This window comes from Oncorhynchus gorbuscha, unplaced genomic scaffold, assembly GCF_021184085.1.
Source record: "Oncorhynchus gorbuscha isolate QuinsamMale2020 ecotype Even-year unplaced genomic scaffold, OgorEven_v1.0 Un_scaffold_847, whole genome shotgun sequence".
Lineage (NCBI taxonomy): Eukaryota > Metazoa > Chordata > Actinopteri > Salmoniformes > Salmonidae > Oncorhynchus > Oncorhynchus gorbuscha.
Window position 1 is genome coordinate 60001 of NW_025745837.1, and position 17500 is coordinate 77500.

The 17500-nt window shown below is 47.1% G+C and overlaps 1 protein-coding gene across 1 annotated transcript in view; it reads right to left on the bottom strand.

The window, feature by feature from the left end:
* The window catches only part of LOC124020531 (protein NEL-like), a 104092-nt gene that overhangs the window by 12958 nt on the left and 73634 nt on the right, over positions 1-17500 (bottom strand). Inside the window, exons 14-16 of the mRNA XM_046335769.1 lie at positions 8594-8734; positions 6024-6217; positions 5667-5843 (exon numbers count right to left, since the gene is read on the bottom strand). Of these exons, the coding sequence (XP_046191725.1) occupies positions 5667-5843; positions 6024-6217; positions 8594-8734 (512 nt within the window). The remainder of the gene's footprint in view (positions 1-5666; positions 5844-6023; positions 6218-8593; positions 8735-17500) is intronic.

Below are 17500 nucleotides of genomic sequence, written 5' to 3' on the forward strand. Positions count from 1 at the left end.
CATTTTTGTCTACATTGTTGTCTACATTCTTGTAAACATTGTTGTTTTCATTGTTGTTTTCATTGTTGTAAACATTGTTGTCTACATTGTTGTCTACATTCTTGTAAACATTGTTGTAAACATTGTTGTTTACATTGTTGTCTACATTCTTGTAAACTTGTCTGTCTAATTCTTGTAAACATTGTTGTCTAAACATTGTTGTCTACATTGTTGTCTACATTGTTGTAAACTTTGTTGTAAACATTGTTGTCTACATTGTTGTCTACATTCTTGTAAACATTGTTGTCTACATTAATGCCTATATTGTTGTCTACATTCTTGTAAAAATTGTTGTCTACATTGTTGTCTACATTGTTGTAAACATTGTTGTAAACATTGTTGTCTACATTGTTGTAAACATTGTTGTCTACATTGTTGTCTACATTGTTGTCTATATTGTTGTCTACATTGTTGTAAACATTGTTGTAAACATTGTTGTCTACATTGTTGTAAACATTGTTGTCTACATTGTTGTCTACATTGTTGTCTATATTGTTGTCTACATTCTTGTAAACATTGTTGTAAAAATTGTTGTCTACATTCTTGTAAACATTGTTGTCTACATTGTTGTCTATATTGTTGTCTACATTTTTGTCTATATTGTTGTATACATTGTTGTCTACATTGTTGTCTATATTGTTGTCTACATTGTTGTAAACATTGTTGTAAACATTGTTGTATACATTGTTGTCTACATTGTTGTAAACATTGTTGTCTACATTGTTGTCTATATTGTTGTCTACATTGTTGTATACATTGTTGTAAACATTGTTGTATACATTGTTGTCTACATTTTTGTATACATTGTTGTCTACATTGTTGTCTACATTGTTGTAAACATTGTTGTAAACATTGTTGTCTACATTGTTGTAAACACTGTTGTCTACATTTTTGTAAACATTGTTTTCTACATGTTTGTAAACACTGTTGTCTACATTGTTGTCTACATTTTTGTAAACATTGTTGTCTACATTGTTGTCTACATTGTTGTAAACATTGTTGTAAACATTGTTGTAAACATTGTTGTCAACATTGTTGTCAAAGGCAGAGAGAGACAGAGAAAGGCAGAGAAAAGCAGAAAGAGACAGAGAAAGACAGAGTGAGAAAGGAGAAAGAGAGATAGAAAGAGAGAGAGAGAGATATGCAGAAAGGAAGGCAGAGAGAAAGGCAGAGAGAGACAAAGGCAGAGAGTGAGAAAGGAGAAAGAGAGATAGAAAGAGAGAGAGAGATATGCAGAAAGGAAGGCAGAGAGAAAGGCAGAGAGAGACAGAGAGTGAGAAAGGAGAAAGAGAGATAGAAAGAGAGAGAGAGACATGCAGAGAGAAAAGCAGAGAGACAGAGAAAGACAGAGAGTGAGAAAGGAGAAAGAGAGATAGAAAGAGAGAGAGAGACATGCAGAAAGGCAGAGAGAAAGGCAGAGAGAGACAGAGAAAGGCAGAGAGAGAGAAAGGAGACAGAGAGATAGAAAGAGAGAGAGAGACATGCAGAAAGGCAGAGAGACAGGCTTGGCACCGGTCGATAGCACAGAGAGATTTACTGCCATATGTTCGCTGAACTTTTATGATTCAATTGGGATTGGTAGAATTTAAATCCCTTGTCTCACGAAAACAAGACAGAAGCATCCAGTCCAGTCCAGTCTGTATACCCACAGCACTGACACACTCAGGCTTCTCAAGAGCCACATTCTGGGTCTACCTCTTTCTCCTCCATACAGTATGTCACTGAAAACTAATCAGTGTCTACTCTATGGGCACTGGGCCTGCTGAGGGTTCATATACTGGCATGGTATTAGCCTACCAAACATGCAGTACCGAAATATGGGACATATGATATTTCAAAAAAGAGAGATTCTCTAGCTGGTGGGGTAGTTGGGCAAAGGCTCTACGAGCCTGGTCTGAACACTACTAGCCTGGTCTGAACACTACTAGTCTAGTCTGAACACTACTAGCCTGGTCTGAACACTACTAGTCTAGTCTGAACACTACTAGCCTGGTCTGAACACTACTAGTCTAGTCTGAACACTACTAGTCTAGTCTGAACACTATTAGCCTGGTCTGAACACTACTAGTCTAGTCTGAACACTACTAGCCTGGTCTGAACACTACTAGTCTAGTCTGAACACTACTAGTCTAGTCTGAACACTACTAGCCTGGTCTGAACACTACTAGTCTAGTCTGAACACTACTAGTCTAGTCTGAACACTACTAGTCTAGTCTGAACACTACTAGCCTGGTCTGAACACTACTAGTCTAGTCTGAACACTACTAGCCTGGTCTGAACACTACTAGTCTAGTCTGAACACTACTAGTCTAGTCTGAACACTATTAGCCTGGTCTGAACACTACTAGTCTAGTCTGAACACTACTAGCCTGGTCTGAACACTACTAGTCTAGTCTGAACACTACTAGTCTAGTCTGAACACTACTAGCCTGGTCTGAACACTACTAGTCTAGTCTGAACACTACTAGTCTAGTCTGAACACTACTAGTCTAGTCTGAACACTACTAGCCTGGTCTGAACACTACTAGCCTGGTCTGAACACTACTAGTCTAGTCTGAACACTACTAGCCTGGTCTGAACACTACTAGTCTAGTCTGAACACTACTAGCCTGGTCTGAACACTACTAGTCTAGTCTGAACACTACTAGTCTAGTCTGAACACTACTAGTCTAGTCTGAACACTACTAGTCTAGTCTGAACACTACTAGTCTAGTCTGAACACTACTAGCCTGGTCTGAACACTACTAGCCTAGTCTGAACACTACTAGCCTGGTCTGAACACTACTAGTCTAGTCTGAACACTACTAGCCTGGTCTGAACACTACTAGCCTGGTCTGAACACTACTAGCCTAGTCTGAACACTACTAGCCTAGTCTGAACACTACTAGCCTGGTCTGAACACTACTAGCCTGGTCTGAACATTACTAGTCTGAACACTACTTGCCTGGTCTGAACACTACTAGCCTGGTCTGAACACTACTAGTCTAGTCTGAACACTACTAGTCTAGTCTGAACACTACTAGTCTAGTCTGAACACTACTAGTCTAGTCTGAACACTACTAGCCTGGTCTGAACACTACTAGTTTGGTCTGAACACTACTAGTCTAGTCTGAACATTACTAGCCTGGTCTGAACACTACTAGCCTGGTCTGAACACTACTAGTCTGGTCTGAACACTACTAGCCTGGTCTGAACACTACTAGCCTGGTCTGAACATTACTAGTCTGGTCTGAACACTACCAGCCTAGTCTGAACACTACTAGCCTGGTCTGGACACTACTAGTCTAGTCTGAACACTACTAGCCTGGTCTGAACACTACTAGTCTAGTCTGAACACTACTAGTCTAGTCTGAACACTACTAGCCTGGTCTGAACATTACTAGTCTGAACACTACTAGCCTGGTCTGAACACTACTAGCCTGGTCTGAACACTACTAGTCTAGTCTGAACACTACTAGCCTGGTCTGAACACTACTAGCCTGGTCTGGATACTACTAGTCTAGTCTGAACACTACTAGCCTGGTCTGAACACTACTAGTCTAGTCTGAACACTACTAGCCTGGTCTGAACACTACTAGTCTAGTCTGAACACTACTAGTCTAGTCTGAACACTACTAGCCTGGTCTGAACATTACTAGCCTGGTCTGAACACTACTAGTCTAGTCTGAACACTACTAGTCTAGTCTGAACACTACTAGTCTGGTCTGAAAACTACTAGCCTCAGGCTTGAGGGCTACATTCATTTCCATCCCTTCCATCACTACCCCAGTAACTCAGTATGTACTGGTACTATCCTCCACTACCCCAGTAACTCAGTATGTACTGGTACTATCCTCCACCACCCCAGTAACTCAGTATGTACTGGTACTATCCTCCACTACCCCAGTAACTCAGTATGTACTGGTACTATCCTCCACTACCCCAGTAACTCAGTATGTACTTGTACTATCCTCCACTACCCCAGTAACTCAGTATGTACTTGTACTATCCTCCACTACCCCAGTAACTCAGTATGTACTGGTACTATCCTCCACTACCCCAGTAACTCAGTATGTACTGGTACTATCCTCCACCACCCCAGTAACTCAGTATGTACTGGTACTATCCTCCACTACCCCAGTAACTCAGTATGTACTGGTACTATCCATCACTACCCCAGTAACTCAGTATGTACTGGTACTATCCTCCACTAACCCAGTAACTCAGTATGCGCTGGTACTATCCTCCACTACCCCCGTAATTCAGTATGTACTGGTACTATCCTCCACTACCCCAGTAACTCAGTATGTACTGGTACTATCCTCCACTACCCCCGTAACTCAGTATGTACTGGTACTATCCTCCACTACCCCAGTAACTCAGTATGTACTGGTACTATCCTCCACTACCCCAGTAACTCAGTATGTACTGGTACTATCCTCCACTACCCCAGTAACTTAGTATGTACTGGTACTATCCTCCACTACCCCAGTAACTCAGTATGTACTGGTACTATCCTCCACTACCCCAGTAACTCAGTATGTACTGGTACTATCCTCCACTACCCCAGTAACTCAGTATGTACTGGTACTATCCTCCACTACCCCAGTAACTCAGTATGTACTGGTACTATCCTCCACCACTCCAGTAACTCAGTATGTACTGGTACTATCCTCCACCACTCCAGTAACTCAGTATGTACTGGTACTATCCTCCACTACCCCAGTAACTCAGTATGTACTGGTACTATCCATCACTACCCCAGTAACTCAGTATGTACTGGTACTATCCTCCACCACTCCAGTAACTCAGTATGTACTGGTACTATCCTCCACTACCCCAGTAACTCAGTATGTACTGGTACTATCCTCCACCACTCCAGTAACTCAGTATGTACTGGTACTATCCATCACTACCCCAGTAACTCAGTATGTACTGGTACTATCCATCACTACCCCAGTAACTCAGTATGTACTGGTACTATCCTCCACCACTCCAGTAACTCAGTATGTACTGGTACTATCCTCCACTACCCCAGTAACTCAGTATGTACTGGTACTATCCTCCACCACTCCAGTAACTCAGTATGTACTGGTACTATCCATCACTACCCCAGTAACTCAGTATGTACTGGTACTATCCTCCACCACTCCAGTAACTCAGTATGTACTGGTACTATCCTCCACTACCCCAGTAACTCAGTATGTACTGGTACTATCCTCCACCACTCCAGTAACTCAGTATGTACTGGTACTATCCATCACTACCCCAGTAACTCAGTATGTACTGGTACTATCCATCACTACCCCAGTAACTCAGTATGTACTGGTACTATCCTCAACCACTCCAGTAACTCAGTATGTACTGGTACTATCCTCCACTACCCCAGTAACTCAGTATGTACTGGTACTATCCTCCACTACCCCAGTAACTCAGTATGTACTGGTACTATCCTCCACTACCCCAGTAACTCAGTATGTACTGGTACTATCCTCCACCACTCCAGTAACTCAGTATGTACTGGTACTATCCTCCACTACCCCAGTAACTCAGTATGTACTGGTACTATCCTCCACTACCCCAGTAACTCAGTATGTACTGGTACTATCCTCCACATCTCTCTACAGTGTCTGTCCATGCCAACTCACCATACACTGGCACTGCTGGCAGTTCTCCACCCAGGTGTCTCCACTGCTGTATGTAATGAGTCTGTTCTGGTGCAGACACTGGCTGCTGAGGCCGGGGTTACACTCTGGACAGCAGAACAGGTCGGCTGTGGTGGACTCACAGTCACACACCATCCTACGACACATCACCAAACCAGACTGTAGGGGGGGGGAGCGAGAAAATGAGTCAGACTAAGCTTTTCCTTTCAGATCTATATTTTGACATGTTAGATTTAGCATTAGATTATAACTGCAATATAAAACTCTGATTGGAAACTCTTTTTCCAAAAGACTCCAATTCCCATGATTCCCCAGGAGGTTCTACAGTACATCACTCACCTGGCAGGAGCAGACGGAGCACCTGTCATTGTCCAGCACCCAGATCTGCCCGTTGTGTTTGTGCTTGTTGTCATGGTTACAGTCCCCGGTGCAGTTCTTGCCGTGAGGGCACCTGCAGTCGTAGCCTCCGTCCACATTGAAACACACCGTATCGTTAGCACAGCTGTGTCTTTCTGTCACACACTCATCTATATCTGCAGAGAGGAGGGGCAGGCAGACTACAGGTTAGTGTATGAAGGAGGAGGGACAGACAGACTACAGGTTAGTGTATGAAGGAGGAGGGACAGACAGGCTACAGGTTAGTGTATGAAGGAGGAGAAACAGACAGACTACAGGTTAGTGTATGAAGGAGGGACAGACAGACTACAGGTTAGTGTATGAAGGAGGAGGGACAGACAGGCTACAGGTTAGTGTATGAAGGAGGAGGAAGACACAGACTACAGGTTAGTGTATGAAGGAGGAGGGACAGACAGGCTACAGTTTAGTGTATGAAGGAGGGACAGACAGGCTACAGGTTAGTGTATGAAGGAGGAGAAACAGACAGACTACAGGTTAGTGTATGAAGGAGGAGGGACAGACAGGCTACAGGTTAGTGTATGAAGGAGGGACAGACAGGCTACAGGTTAGTGTATGAAGGAGGAGGGACAGACAGACTACAGGTTAGTGTATGAAGGAGGAGAAACAGACAGACTACAGGTTAGTGTATGAAGGAGGAGGGACAGACAGACTACAGGTTAGTGTATGAAGGAGGAGGGACAGACAGACTACACGTTAGTGTATGAAGGAGGAGGGACAGACAGACTACAGGTTAGTGTATGAAGGAGGAGGGACAGACAGACTACAGGTTAGTGTATGAAGGAGGGACAGACAGACTACAGGTTAGTGTATGAAGGAGGAGGGACAGACAGGCTACAGGTTAGTGTATGAAGGAGGGACAGACAGACTACAGGTTAGTGTATGAAGGAGGAGGGACAGACAGACTACAGGTTAGTGTATGAAGGAGGAGGGACAGACAGACTACAGGTTAGTGTATGAAGGAGGAGGGACAGACAGGCTACAGGTTAGTGTATGAAGGAGGGACAGACAGACTACAGGTTAGTGTATGAAGGAGGGACAGACAGACTACAGGTTAGTGTATGAAGGAGGGACAGACAGACTACAGGTTAGTGTATGAAGGAGGAGGGACAGACAGACTACAGGTTAGTGTATGAAGGAGGGACAGACAGACTACAGGTTAGTGTATGAAGGAGGAGGGACAGACAGGCTACAGGTTAGTGTATGAAGGAGGAGGGACAGACAGACTACAGGTTAGTGTATGAAGGAGGAGGGACAGACAGGCTACAGGTTAGTGTATTAGTGTAGGAAGGAGGAGGGACAGACAGACTAGGTTACAGACAGACTACAGGTTAGTGTATGAAGGAGGAGGGACAGACAGACTACAGGTTAGTGTATGAAGGAGGAGGGACAGACAGGCTACAGGTTAGTGTATGAAGGAGGAGGGACAGACAGACTACAGGTTAGTGTATGAAGGAGGAGGGACAGACAGACTACAGGTTAGTGTATGAAGGAGGAGGGACAGACAGACTACAGGTTAGTGTATGAAGGAGGGACAGACAGGCTACAGGTTAGTGTATGAAGGAGGGACAGACAGACTACAGGTTAGTGTATGAAGGAGGAGGGACAGACAGGCTACAGGTTAGTGTATGAAGGAGGAGGGACAGACAGACTACAGGTTAGTGTATGAAGAAGGAGGGACAGACAGGCTACAGGTTAGTGTATGAAGGAGGAGGGACAGACAGACTACAGGTTAGTGTATGAAGGAGGAGGGACAGACAGACTACAGGTTAGTGTATGAAGGAGGGACAGACAGGCTACAGGTTAGTGTATGAAGGAGGGACAGACAGACTACAGGTTAGTGTATGAAGGAGGAGGGACAGACAGGCTACAGGTTAGTGTATGAAGGAGGAGGGACAGACAGACTACAGGTTAGTGTATGAAGAAGGAGGGACAGACAGGCTACAGGTTAGTGTATGAAGGAGGGACAGACAGACTACAGGTTAGTGTATGAAGGAGGAGGGACAGACAGGCTACAGGTTAGTGTATGAAGGAGGAGGGACAGACAGACTACAGGTTAGTGTATGAAGAAGGAGGGACAGACAGGCTACAGGTTAGTGTATGAAGGAGGAGGGACAGACAGGCTACAGGTTAGTGTATGAAGGAGGAGGGACAGACAGACTACAGGTTAGTGTATGAAGGAGGAGGGACAGACAGACTACAGGTTAGTGTATGAAGGAGGGACAGACAGACTACAGGTTAGTGTATGAAGGAGGAGGGACAGACAGACTACAGGTTAGTGTATGAAGGAGAGACAGACAGACTACAGGTTAGTGTATGAAGGAGAGACAGACAGGCTACAGGTTAGTGTATGAAGTCAACAAACAAATACAGTTGAATTCCAGAGGGAAAATAGTAATGGGTGAGATATGTGTTTGTATAATAATTCCAGCACCTAAGATCCTTGTGCATACCAGTACTGTGCTCATACAGGTGAGTCTAGACCCCCAACTTACCTTCACAGGATGCCCCATTGGCTGAGAACATCCCGTTGTCATGGTAGCCGTCCCGACACTCACAGTGGTACCAGCCAGGCAGGTTAACACAGATGGCTCTGCTGTCACACTCCACGAAGCCATCGGTACACTCATCAATGTCTGGTGAGACACACACACACAGACACAAACACACACAACCCCGCTCACACAGATGTTTCAGTTTCAGGCTTGTTAAACACAGCTGGGCCTAATGCATTCATCTTTGCATTTGAGGTGGGCAAATGTCAACTACACAGCCAGGCTTCTGTTATAGTAGCAGTGGCACATCCCGAGGATGGGTTTTATTCCCATTACAGTTTAAAACATCAAACACTAAGCCCTTTCAGAGGCACATTATCTCCTTTACAATGCAGTCACCATGGAATCAGTGTATGGGTCAATTGCCTGCTTTTTTCACGGCACAGGTGGCTGGTGGGGTGGTTGGTGAGGTGGCTGGTGGGGTGGCTGGTGGGGTGGTTGGTGAGGTGGCTGGTGAGGTGGCTGGTGGGGTGGTTGGTTGGTGGGGTGGCTGGTGGGGTGGCTGGTGTGGTGGCTGGTGGGGTGGTGGGGTGGTTGGTGGGGTGGTTGGTGGGGTGGTTGACGGGGTGGCTGGTGGGGTGGTTGGTGGGGTGGTTGGTGGGGTGGTTGGTGGGGTGGCTGGTGGGTGGGTGGTGGGGTGGTTGGTGGGGTGGTTGGTGGATGGCTGGTGGGGTGGTTGGTGGGGTGGTTGGTGGGGCGGTTGGTGGGTGGCTGGTGGGGTGGCTGATGGGGTGGTTGGTGGGGTGGTTGGTTGGGTGGTTGGTGGGGTGGCTGGTGGGGTGGTTGGTGGGGTGGTTGGTGGGGTGGCTGGTGGGTGGGTGGTGGGGTGCTTGGTGGGGTGGTTGGTGGGTGGCTGGTGGGGTGGTTGGTGGGGTGGTTGGTGGGGTGGTTGGTGGGTGGCTGGTGGGGTGGCTGATGGGGTGGTTGGTGGGGTGGTTGGTTGGGTGGTTGGTGGGGTGGCTGGTGAGGTGGTTGGTGGGGTGGTTGGTGGGGTGGCTGGTGAGGTGGTTGGTGGGGTGGTTGGTGGGGTGGTTGGTGGGTGGTTGGTGGGGTGGTTGGTGGGGTGGTTGTTGGGGAGGCTGGTGAGGTGGTTGGTGGGGTGGTTGGTGGGGTGGTTGGTGGGGTGGTTGGTGGGTGGTTGGTGGGGTGGTTGGTGGGGTGGTTGGTGGTTGGTGGGGTGGCTGGTGGGGTGGTTGGTGGGGTGGCTGGTGGGGTGGTTGGTGGGGTGGTTGGTGGGTGGTTGGTGGGGTGGTTGGTGGGGTGGTTGGTGGGGTGGTTGGTGGGTGGTTGGTGGGGTGGTTGGTGGGGTGGCTGGTGGGTGGTTGGTGGGGTGGTTGGTGGGTGGTTGGTGGGGTGGTTGGTGGGGTGGTTGGTGGGTGGTTGGTGGGGTGGTTGGTGGGTGGTTGGTGGGGTGGCTGGTGGGGTGGCTGGTGGGGTGGTTGGTGGGGTGGCTGGTGGGGTGGTTGGTGGGGTGGCTGGTGGGGTGGTTGGTGGGGTGGTTGGTGGGGTGGTTGGTGGGGTTGGTGGGGTGGGGGGTGGCTGGTGGGGTGGTTGGTGGGGTGGCTGGTGGGGTGGTTGGTGGGGTGGCTGGTGGGGTGGTTGGTGGGGTGGCTGGTGGGGTGGTTGGTGGGGTGGTTGGTGGGGTGGTTGGTGGGGTGGTTGGTGGGGTGGCTGGTGGGGTGGCTGGTGGGGTGGTTGGTGGGGTGGCTGGTGGGGTGGTTGGTGGGGTGGTTGGTGGGGTGGTTGGTGGGGGGAGAACGGCTCATAATAATGGCTGGAATGAAGTGAATGGAATGTTATCAAATCAAATGGAATCCAGGTGTTTGATGTGTTCAACATCATGCCATTAATTCCGTTCCAGCCATTACCATGAGCCTGTCCTCCCCAATGAAGGTGCCACCAGCCACCTCCAGCCATTACCATGAGCCTGTCCTCCCCAATGAAGGTGCCACCAGCCACCTCCAGCCATTACCATGAGCCTGTCCTCCCCAATGAAGGTGCCACCAGCCACCTCCAGCCATTACCATGAGCCTGTCCTCCCCAATGAAGGTGCCACCAGCCACCTCCAGCCATTACCATGAGCCTGTCCTCCCCAATGAAGGTGCCACCAGCACCTCCAGCCATTACCATGAGCCTGTCCTCCCCAATGAAGGTGCCACCAGCCACCTCCAGCCATTACCATGAGCCTGTCCTCCCCAATGAAGGTGCCACCAGCCACCTCCAGCCATTACCATGAGCCTGTCCTCCCCAATGAAGGTGCCACCAGCCACCTCCAGCCATTACCATGAGCCTGTCCTCCCCAATTTGAGTGCCACCAGCATCCTGTGATCCGTAGGAGATGGAGAATCATCTCACTGGCCAGTGAGCAAAACCATTGGGATAATGAAGGCTTGGATCATATAGTACCAGGTGTCATGGTGCTCTATCAAATCCATCACTGTGTTACATGGAGGGGGTCAATCACCTTGAACCAGAGAGAGATCTCATCCATCACTGTGTTAGATGGAGGGGGTCAATCACCTTGAACCAGAGAGAGATCTCATCCATCACTGTGTTACATGGAGGGGGTCAATCACCTTGAACCAGAGAGAGATCTCATCCATCACTGTGTTACATGGAGGGGGTCAATCACCTTGAACCAGAGAGAGATCTCATCCATCACTGTGTTAGATGGAGGGGGTCAATCACCTTGAACCAGAGAGAGATCTCATCCATCACTGTGTTACATGGAGGGGGTCAATCACCTTGAACCAGAGAGACATCTCATCCATCACTGTTTAGTAATCATGAAGACCAGACCATTGATTCACTCCTCTGGCTGTACACTACATGGGAGCATGTTCAGTTAGGTGTCCTTTGAAATATAGTAAGCTATATTACATTGTTCTACCTCTGTCACACTGCTACTGTAGGCACACCTTATTTTAGTAATAGTAGGCACTAAGAGCACATTGAGATGCAAGGAGAAACAGCAGGGAGAGATGGTGAAGAGAGGAGAGAGAGAGAGAAAGAAATGGAGAAAGCAAGAGAAAGAGAGAGAGAGAAACGGAGAGAGAGCAAGAGAGAGAGAGGGTGAGGTAGAAAGAAGGGATTTGTATTCCTGTCTATTTGAGTGACATCTCACCGAAGTCATGAGTTCAGGTCTTGTTGTGGATGCTCAGAGTTCCCTCTATAGCTCCTGCATTTACATTAGTGTTTAACCCCACGCTCCCTTACTTTACCTGCCTGCCAAGGTCAGTCTAAAGACACGTGCTTCGCCCTCTTCAGAACAGAGGATTAAAGAAGGGAGAGGGGGGATTGAGAGTGAGAGAACTGAGAGAGAGAGGGAGAGAGGGGGGAGAGAGTGAGAGAGAGAAGAGAGAACAGAGAGAGAGGGGGGAGAGAGAGAGAGAGAGAGAGAGAGAGAGAGAGAGAGAGAGAGGGAGGGGGAGAGAACTGAGAGAGAGAGAGAGAGAGAGAGAGAGAGAGAGAGAGAGAGAGAGAGAGAGAGAGAGAGAGAGAGAGAGAGGGGGAGAACTGAGAGAGAGGGGGGGGGGACTGAGAGAGAGAGGAGAGAGAACATTGAATGCTCAGAAGACCTTGATTTTGTGAAAGGCTGAATGGTTGTGTGGTATTCAAAGGCAGTGTCTGTGTGTGGTGGTGGTGGGGGTTGTTTCCATTGTCCCAGCAGGTCAAAGTGAAAGACTGAGAAACAAGCTGCAGACGGATTACATGGAGGTACAGATACTTATTCTGTTTGTTGAAGCATCTAACTACAGCTACAGTCCAAATCAAATCACCATCTAACTACAGCTACAGTCCAAATCACATCACCATCTAACTACAGCTACAGTCCAAATCACATCACCATCTAACTACAGCTACAGTCCAAATCAAATCACCATCTAACTACAGCTACAGTCCAAATCACATCACCATCTAACTACAGCTACAGTTCAAATCACATCACCATCTAACTACAGCTAAAGTCCAAATCAAATCACCATTTAACTACAGCCACAGTCCAAATCACATCACCATCTAACTACAGCTACAGTCCAAATCACATCACCATCTAACTACAGCTACAGTCCAAATCACATCACCATCTAACTACAGCTACAGTCCAAATCACATCACCATCTAACTACAGCCACAGTCCAAATCAAATCACCATCTAACTACAGCTACAGTCCAAATCACATCACCATCTAACTACAGCTACAGTCCAAATCACATCACCATCTAACTACAGCTACAGTCCAAATCAAATCAATAATAATAATAATAATATAATAATATATGCCATTTAGCAGACGCTTTTATCCAAAGCGACTTACAGTCATGTGTGCATACATTCTACGTATGGGTGGTCCCGGGGATCGAACCGACTATCCTGGCGTTACAAACGCCATGCTCTACCAACTGAGCTACAGAAGGACCACAGTTCGAATCAAATCACCATCTAACTACTTCTACAGATCAAATCACCATTTAACTACAGCTACAGTCCAAATCAAATCATCATCTAACTACAGCTACAGTCCAAATCAAATCACCATCTAACTACAGCTACAGTCCAAATCAAATCACCATTTCTAGAAAGTGTATTTAATTGACAAAATATTATAAAGGTATAAGTTAAATGAACTGGATGCTGCTGAGTAGCTGGACAAGGAAACAGTGAGGAATAACATAGTGTAGATGCCTCTCTCCCTCCTTCCTCAGAGTATGGCTTAGCATTTTAGTGACTGTTGGTTGAACCAGGTCTTCATGAGGCCCACTGGGAAATCACTGTGGTTTGTAGTCACCGAGCGCATCCCAAATGGCCCCCTATTCCCTACGTAGTCCACTACTATTAACCAGAGCCCTGTAGAATAGGGTACCATTTGGAACACAGGTACTGTGTGCCGGTCCCCAGGACATCACCACTCTGACTGTCTGTCGCTGCAGCACTGCAACTCATTTGTCAGGGATATGTCACTGTGTGTGCGCGTGCGTGTGGTATGTGTGCATGTTTGAGTGTGTGTGCGTGCGCACATCATGCTGACTGAGCTTACAGCAGACTTTTACTTTGAAAGCAAACCAATTCAGACTGTCTGCACACTGTGTTAGAACAAAGTTATGGCAGGCAATTTACACTGTGACCCACAAAACGCAGCCTCAATGAAAAGGTGAACTGCAATTACCATTTATAATATCTGGGCTGACTGCTAGCTGGGGACAAGGGACCATAAATATGTAGAGCCCATTCCTTTAAAACAAGAAGAACAATCTCTGGATGTATGATGGTCTATGTAGAGTAGAAAATAAAATAAAATATTTGATACAGAGAATAAATTATTTGGGGTCAAGCAATAAACTTGATGATTGTTAACTAATTCATTATTCATCTTTTTAATGTACCCCAGGAACATCTTTAATCTTCTCCTCTCTCCTCTCCTCTCCACTCCCCTCCCTGCATCTCCTCTCCACTCCCTTCCCTGCATCTCCTCTCCACTCCCCTCCCTGCATCTCCTCTCCACTCCCCTCCCTGCATCTCCTCTCCTCTCCTCTCCTCTCCTCTCCTCTCCTCTCCTCTCCTCTCCTCTCCACTCCCCTCCCTGCATCTCCTCTCCACTCCCCTCCCTGCATCTCCTCTCCACTCCCCTCCCTGCATCTCCTCTCCTCTCCTCTCTCCTCTCCTCTCCTCTCTCCTCTCCTCTCCTCTCCTCTCCTCTCCTCTCCTCTCCTCTCCTCTCCTCTCTCCTCTCTACTCCACTCCCCTCCCTGCATCTCCTCTCCTCTTTTCTCCCGTCCTCTCCTCTCCTCTCCTCTCCACTCCACTCCTCTCCTCTCTCCTCTCCTCTCTCTCCTCTCTCCTCTCCTCTCCTCTCCTCTCCTCTCCCTCCTCTCCCACTCCTCTCCTCTCCTCTCCTCTCCCCTCCCTCTCCTCTCCTCTCCTCTCCTCTCCTCTCCTCTCCTCTCCTCTACTCTACTCTACTCTACTCTACTCTACTCTACTCTCTCCTCCTCTCCACTCCACTCCACTCCTCTCCTTTCCTCATCTCTTCTCCCATCCTTTCTCCTCCTCAACCACCCCTATCATCTCCTCTCCTCTTGTCCTCTCTCCCCACCCCTTCCCTCCCCTCCTCTCCTCTCCTCTCTCCTCCTCAATCACTCCTCTCCTCCTCTCCGCTCCTCCTCTCCTCCCTACTCTTCTCCTCTCCTCCTCTCCTCTCTCCCTCTACTCCTCTCCTCTCTCCTTCTCTACCTCTCTAGAACCTCAACCACTCCTATCATCTCCTCTCCCCTCCTCTCCTCCCTCCCCACCACTCCCCTCCCCTCCTCTCCTATCTCCTCCTCTCCTCCTCTCTCTTCTCCTCTCTATTCCTCTCCTCCTCTCTCTTCTCCTCTCTATTTATCTCCTCATCTCCTATTTACTTCTCTCCTCCTCCTCTCCTCTCCTCCTCTCCTCTCTACTCCTCTCTTCTCTATTCCTCTCCTCTCTCCTCTTCTCCTCCTCTCCTCCTCTCTCTTCTCCTCTCTATTCCTCTCCTCATCTCCTATTTACTTCTCTCCTCCTCCTCTCCTCTCCTCCTCTCCTCTCTACTCCTCTCTTCTCTATTCCTCTCCTCTCTTATCCTCTCCTCTCCTCATCTCCTCTCTTCTTTCCTCTCTCCTTTCTCCTCTCCCCTCCTCTCTATTCCTCTCCTCTCCCCTCTCCTCCTTACTCTCTCAGACTAACTCACTCCTACCACGACCTCTCCAGCAACAACAACCATCACTGTTGAAGATGGCAACTTGGCATTGTGATGTTTGAAGTCAGGAATGTCTTTGTTGTGTCATCAACCTGTCACTCGGGAAACTCAGCAGGTTTGCCAACTGCGTCACAAGCAACACATTACTCACAGGATTGTGGGTAATGCTTTACAACATTCCCCCCACCAGCGTCCTCTCCCTTCAACCCGCCCCAAAAACTTTATCGAGACGAGCTTTACCGAGACGAGAAAGAACAAACGTAGTGACAGGAAGTCTTATCAAAGAGACTCCACTCTATACCTCATTAGGATTCTCTCTAACAGAGAAATAGAGACAGAGAGAGACTTCCACAAAGCTGTGAATGATCTGAGAAACAAGGCAAGAAGGACCTTCTATGCCATCAAAAGGAACATAAAATTTGGCATACCAATTAGGAACTGGCTAAAAATACTTGAATCAGTTATAGAACCCATTGCCCTTTTTGGTTGTGAGGTCTGGGGTCTGCTCACCAACCAAGATTTCACAAAATGGGACAAACACCAAATTGAGACTCTGCATGCAGAATTTTGTAAAAATGTCATCTGTGTACAATGTAGAACACCAAATAATGCAGAGCAGAATTAGGCCGATACCCACTAATTATCAAAATCCAGAAAAGAGCCGTTCAATTCTACAACCACCTAAAAGGAAGCGATTCCCAAACCTTCCATAACAAAGCCATCACCAACAGAGAGATGAACCTAGAGAAGAGTCCCCGAAGCAGAGCCCCAGGACAGCAACACATTAGACCCAACCAAATCATGAGAAAACAAAAAGATAATTACATGACACATTGGAAATAATTGACAAAAAACAGAGCAAACTAGAATGCTATTTATCCTTAAACAGAGAGTACACAGTGGCAGAATACCTGACCCCTGTGACTGACCCAACATTAAGGAAATCCTTGACTATGAACAGAGCAATGCCTTGCTATTGAGAAAGACCACCGTAGGCAGACCTGGCTCTCAAGAGAAGACAGGCTATGTGCACACTGCCCACAAAATGAGGTGGAAGCTGATTGATGACTGCCAAATTGATGACCATAGAGAGAAGAGAGAGAGAGAGAGAGAGAGAGAGAGAGAGAGAGAGAGAGAGAGAGAGAGAGAGAGAGAGAGAGAGAGAGAGAGAGAGAGAGAGAGACAGAGACAGAGACAGAGACAGAGACAGAGACAGAGACAGAAAGAAAGAAAGAAAGAAAGAAAGAAAGAAAGAAAGAAAGAAAAAAAAGAGAGAGAGAGAGAGAGAGAGAGTACATTGTATATATATATATATATAATATGACATTTGTAATGTCTTTACTGTTTTGAAACTGTTGTATGTGTAATGTTTACTGTTAATTTTTGTTGTTTTTCACTTTATATATTCACTTTGTATGTTGTCTACCTCACTTGCTTTGGCAATGTTAACACATGTTTCCCCTGTCAATAAAGCCCTTGAATTGAATTGAATTGAGAGAGAGAAAGAAAGAAAGAATGAAAAAGAGAGAGAGAGAGAGAGAGAGACAGAGAGACAGAGACAGAGAGACAGAGACAGAGAGAGGAATAGTGACTAGGAACTTAGGGAGTACATCCATCCACAGAGAAAAACATTTGCATATTCAACTGTCACAGTGGCTTAGATCCAATAGCGGTGGTGTATCAATCAATCCCTCTCAACGCAGAGTGAGAAACCGTGTCTTATGATTACTGGAGTGGGAAATAAACAAGGTGCATGATGGGTATATTGCTGTCCTGATACAGATAAGCTTCACAGTGGTACCATTTCATTATTCACTCACTTAGGGATCAAATCAGTACATCACAACTAGAGATGCATAGAGTTTCATCACCTAGTTTCCCATCCAAACTTGTCAAGGTCTCAGAAAGAAGCCCATCTCAGAAGGGGGTTCCACACACAGGATCATGTCAAGGTCTCAGAAAGAAGCCCATCTCAGCGAGGGGTTCCACACACAGGATCATGTCAAGGTCTCAGAAAGAAGCCCATCTCAGCGGGGGGTTCCACACACAGGATCATGTCAAGGTCTCAGAAAGAAGCCCATCTCAGCCCCATCTCAGAGGGGTTCCAGGATCATGTCAAGGTCTCAGA